This window comes from Camelina sativa, chromosome 10 (genome assembly GCF_000633955.1).
Source record: "Camelina sativa cultivar DH55 chromosome 10, Cs, whole genome shotgun sequence".
Classification (NCBI taxonomy): Eukaryota; Viridiplantae; Streptophyta; class Magnoliopsida; order Brassicales; family Brassicaceae; genus Camelina; species Camelina sativa.
This window is the reverse complement of record NC_025694.1, coordinates 3466773-3469648: the sequence shown is the minus strand read 5'-3', so window position 1 is coordinate 3469648 and position 2876 is coordinate 3466773. Positions and strand designations below refer to the sequence as shown.

At 34.5% G+C, this 2876-nt stretch overlaps 2 protein-coding genes across 3 annotated transcripts in view; one reads left to right on the top strand and one right to left on the bottom strand.

Moving 5' to 3' along the window:
• Window positions 1–907, top strand: part of LOC104716852 (uncharacterized protein At4g33100) — a 2116-nt gene extending 1209 nt beyond the window's left edge. The window contains exons 2-4 of one of the 2 annotated variants that reach the window (XM_010434313.2): window positions 159–301; window positions 456–540; window positions 679–907. In XM_010434313.2, the coding sequence (XP_010432615.1) occupies window positions 207–301; window positions 456–540; window positions 679–771 (273 nt within the window). In that variant the 5' untranslated portion in view covers window positions 159–206 and the 3' untranslated portion in view covers window positions 772–907. Of the gene's footprint in view, window positions 1–146; window positions 302–455; window positions 541–678 lie in introns of both variants that reach the window. The other variant, XM_010434311.2, reaches the window with a different exon arrangement.
• LOC104716853 ((S)-coclaurine N-methyltransferase-like) lies at window positions 817–2270 on the bottom strand. Its single transcript, XM_010434314.2, has 6 exons — window positions 1917–2270; window positions 1727–1826; window positions 1514–1624; window positions 1320–1403; window positions 1189–1247; window positions 817–1122 (listed from the first exon to the last, which is right to left on the bottom strand). The coding sequence occupies exons 1-6, from the start codon at window positions 2261–2263 to the stop codon at window positions 930–932; spliced, it is 894 nt and encodes a 297-aa protein (XP_010432616.1). The 5' UTR covers window positions 2264–2270; the 3' UTR covers window positions 817–929.

The following is a 2876-nucleotide window of genomic DNA, read 5'->3' as shown; positions in this document are numbered from 1 at the left end:
TTATGTTCGATTCTATATATTTCTATGTTTGTTTGTGATGAGTTGTAGTAAAGCTTGTGTTAGGATTCGTATTATTGTCTTTTTATCCTTTTCTTAAGAGTGATACTATTTCTTTCTTTCTTTTTTTGGTTTCTGAATTATTATAGATGGGTTTTCAGAGTTGCTAAGCTGACAGACTGAGTGACTAATTAGTGTGATTGGGGAAGATGGGTTTATTGAAGAAAAAAGATTCAACTTCAGCTCGCTCCTCTACTTCTCCCTGCGCTGATTTGCGAAACGCTTACCACAATTGCTTCAACAAGTGAGTTTCTTTTCTCCTTCAGTTTGCTGTGTTTAAAGGTTTAGCTTTGGTGGGATTTCTGGTCTTTTCATCTTTTTAAGGTTTTGGACCATTCGGTATTCCCACTTATATAATATGATGGCATTGTTGTATTTCTTTTTCTTGGTTTCTGCAGATGGTACTCGGACAAGTTTGTTAAAGGGCAATGGGATAAAGAAGAGTGTGTTGCCGAGTGGAAAAAGTACAGAGACTGTCTCTCGGTAATTATCCATTCACTCTGCTTCACTTCTTCAGCTCTCTCTCTCTCTCTCTCTATTCGTGCTTCCTCTGTGATCTTAAATCAAAATAATAAGCTTCTCTTTCTGGCTTTTGTTTTCGGTTTTCATGTATTCAAACAGGAGAATTTGGATGGTAAGCTTCTCACTCGCATTTTGGAGGTAGATGGTGAGCTGAATCCAACAAAGCAAGCTGATTCTAAAGAATCCAATTGATGGATGATACTTGATCCTCATATGTTTCTCAAATAACATTGTCACTTTCAAACCATAAAATTCATATTATTTAAGTAGTAGGAGAGGGGTAATCAAAGTAGAATGAGATTGTTGTATTCTTTATTCAAAAAAAAAATGGAAGAAAATAAAGAAATCAATCATTTCTTCTTGAAGAGGAAGTGTGCAACCATCCACTCTTCTCCATTGTTGTATCCGAACAGCTCAGCAACCGCTATGAAGAAGGTTCTCCAGTAAACCATCCACTTCACTGCATTTTCTTTCCCATAAGTCATTTCCATTATCTCTTTAATTGCAACTATCTCTTTATCCATTCTTTTGAGCCACTCTTCACTGCAAAACATCAGAAGCTAATTATTATCTTCTTCGTTCTTGTAACAACAATTTTTGGAGTCTTACCTTGTTTTTGAATAATGCTTCCCGTTTACGAGCCAATGATCCACAATCGAAACATCTTCCTAAACAAATCAACACATCAAATTGATATAATTCAACTGAAACATACATGGCAAGTTACTAATGTAAATTACTTGGAAATAGAGGAGAAGATTCGCCGATGGCATTGTTCCTCCGCTGAAGAAGTGTCTTGTGATCCAGTCATCGTCATTCACATCCTATAAAGAATCAGCACAATCTCAAGAATTGCGTTTTTGCCATGATAATATGTTGTTGAAATAAACTGATTAAACAAGAAGCTATCACATTAGAGAATATTGATCCATACCTCAAAGTGGTAAGCAAAGGTCTTATGGCAGAAATAGTGAACAAACAGAAGACTATCCTCCTTCATCCATTTTCCTATTTTCTTCAGAAGCTCTCCATAATTTTTCATATGCTGATCACAATCCCAAATAGAAAAACCAAAGCTAATTAAGGAAAACCTCTGATGTTTGAAAATCATAACATATAATGAACTACTTTAGAAAACAATCCAAACCTCAAACATTTCGATGGAGAATACTCGATCGTATGTCCCATCATGCTCAAAAGTGCTAATATCCGCAACAATTATTTCAATGTTCTGAAGTCCGAGTTTCCTTCAAACATGACATGTAAAAGAAACCATTTTAGCTAGCAGCTAGAACTTGAAGCATAAGATATATGTAATAATGAGAAAACATAATTACCGGCATTGGTCATCGATAAAAGCTTTCTGTGTTGTTGAGTTGCAGATACCAGTTAACTTGCATTTGCTAAACTTGCGGGCAATGTACAAAGACAAAGAACCCCAGCCACATCCGACATCAAGAACACTGTGTCCATCCTCCACTTTAGCTCTTTCACAGTATAGAGCCAATATTGCTTCCTCTGCATCTTCTAAGCTACTTGCATCTTTTGGGAAGTAACAAGAGCTGTACTTCATGTTTCTTCCAAGAACAAGTTGGAAGAAAGCAGTTGGTAATTCATAGTGTTGAGTCTTTGGCTTCTCGGTATTGATCGCTATAGGCATCTTCTTTATAGCTGAGGTATACATACATACATGCATCATTCACAACAGATTTTTAAACTTTTCTTTCACAATTTACAATTATATATTATGAGATTAAACAAATGAAATGTGTTCTGATTTTGCCAAATGAAACATGTTATATTTATTTATTAAAATACATGTAAACGCAAACACAAAAAACTTGAGAGTCTGGAACAATGTATGGATGGTTTCATTTTATAAGATAAGAAGCAAAAATCTATCACGAACAAATCTAATGATGAAGACCATGAATTAGTCTTACATGTTTAGAGCACGGAGATCCAATTAACAAAATAAAACTTTAATATCTAAACTACTAAATAGAACTAAGCTAATATAAAAATAGTGTTCGCGGATCTCTCAACAACAATATCTAAACTAAAACAATATTTTATCTTTGACTCAAAAAGTTCAAAGCACATATGATGAAGGGTCTAAAACCCCACAACCAAAGTACGGTGGAACAAACAACTTGCAACACACCACCGACACTATGTTGTTTAAAAAAATCGCCATAATCACTCAAATAAACACAATGCGAAATAGTTTTGTAGACTCTAGTCTAATAATAACTAAAATCTAGATGTTAAATGCCAAAAAAAAAAAAAAAAAAGAG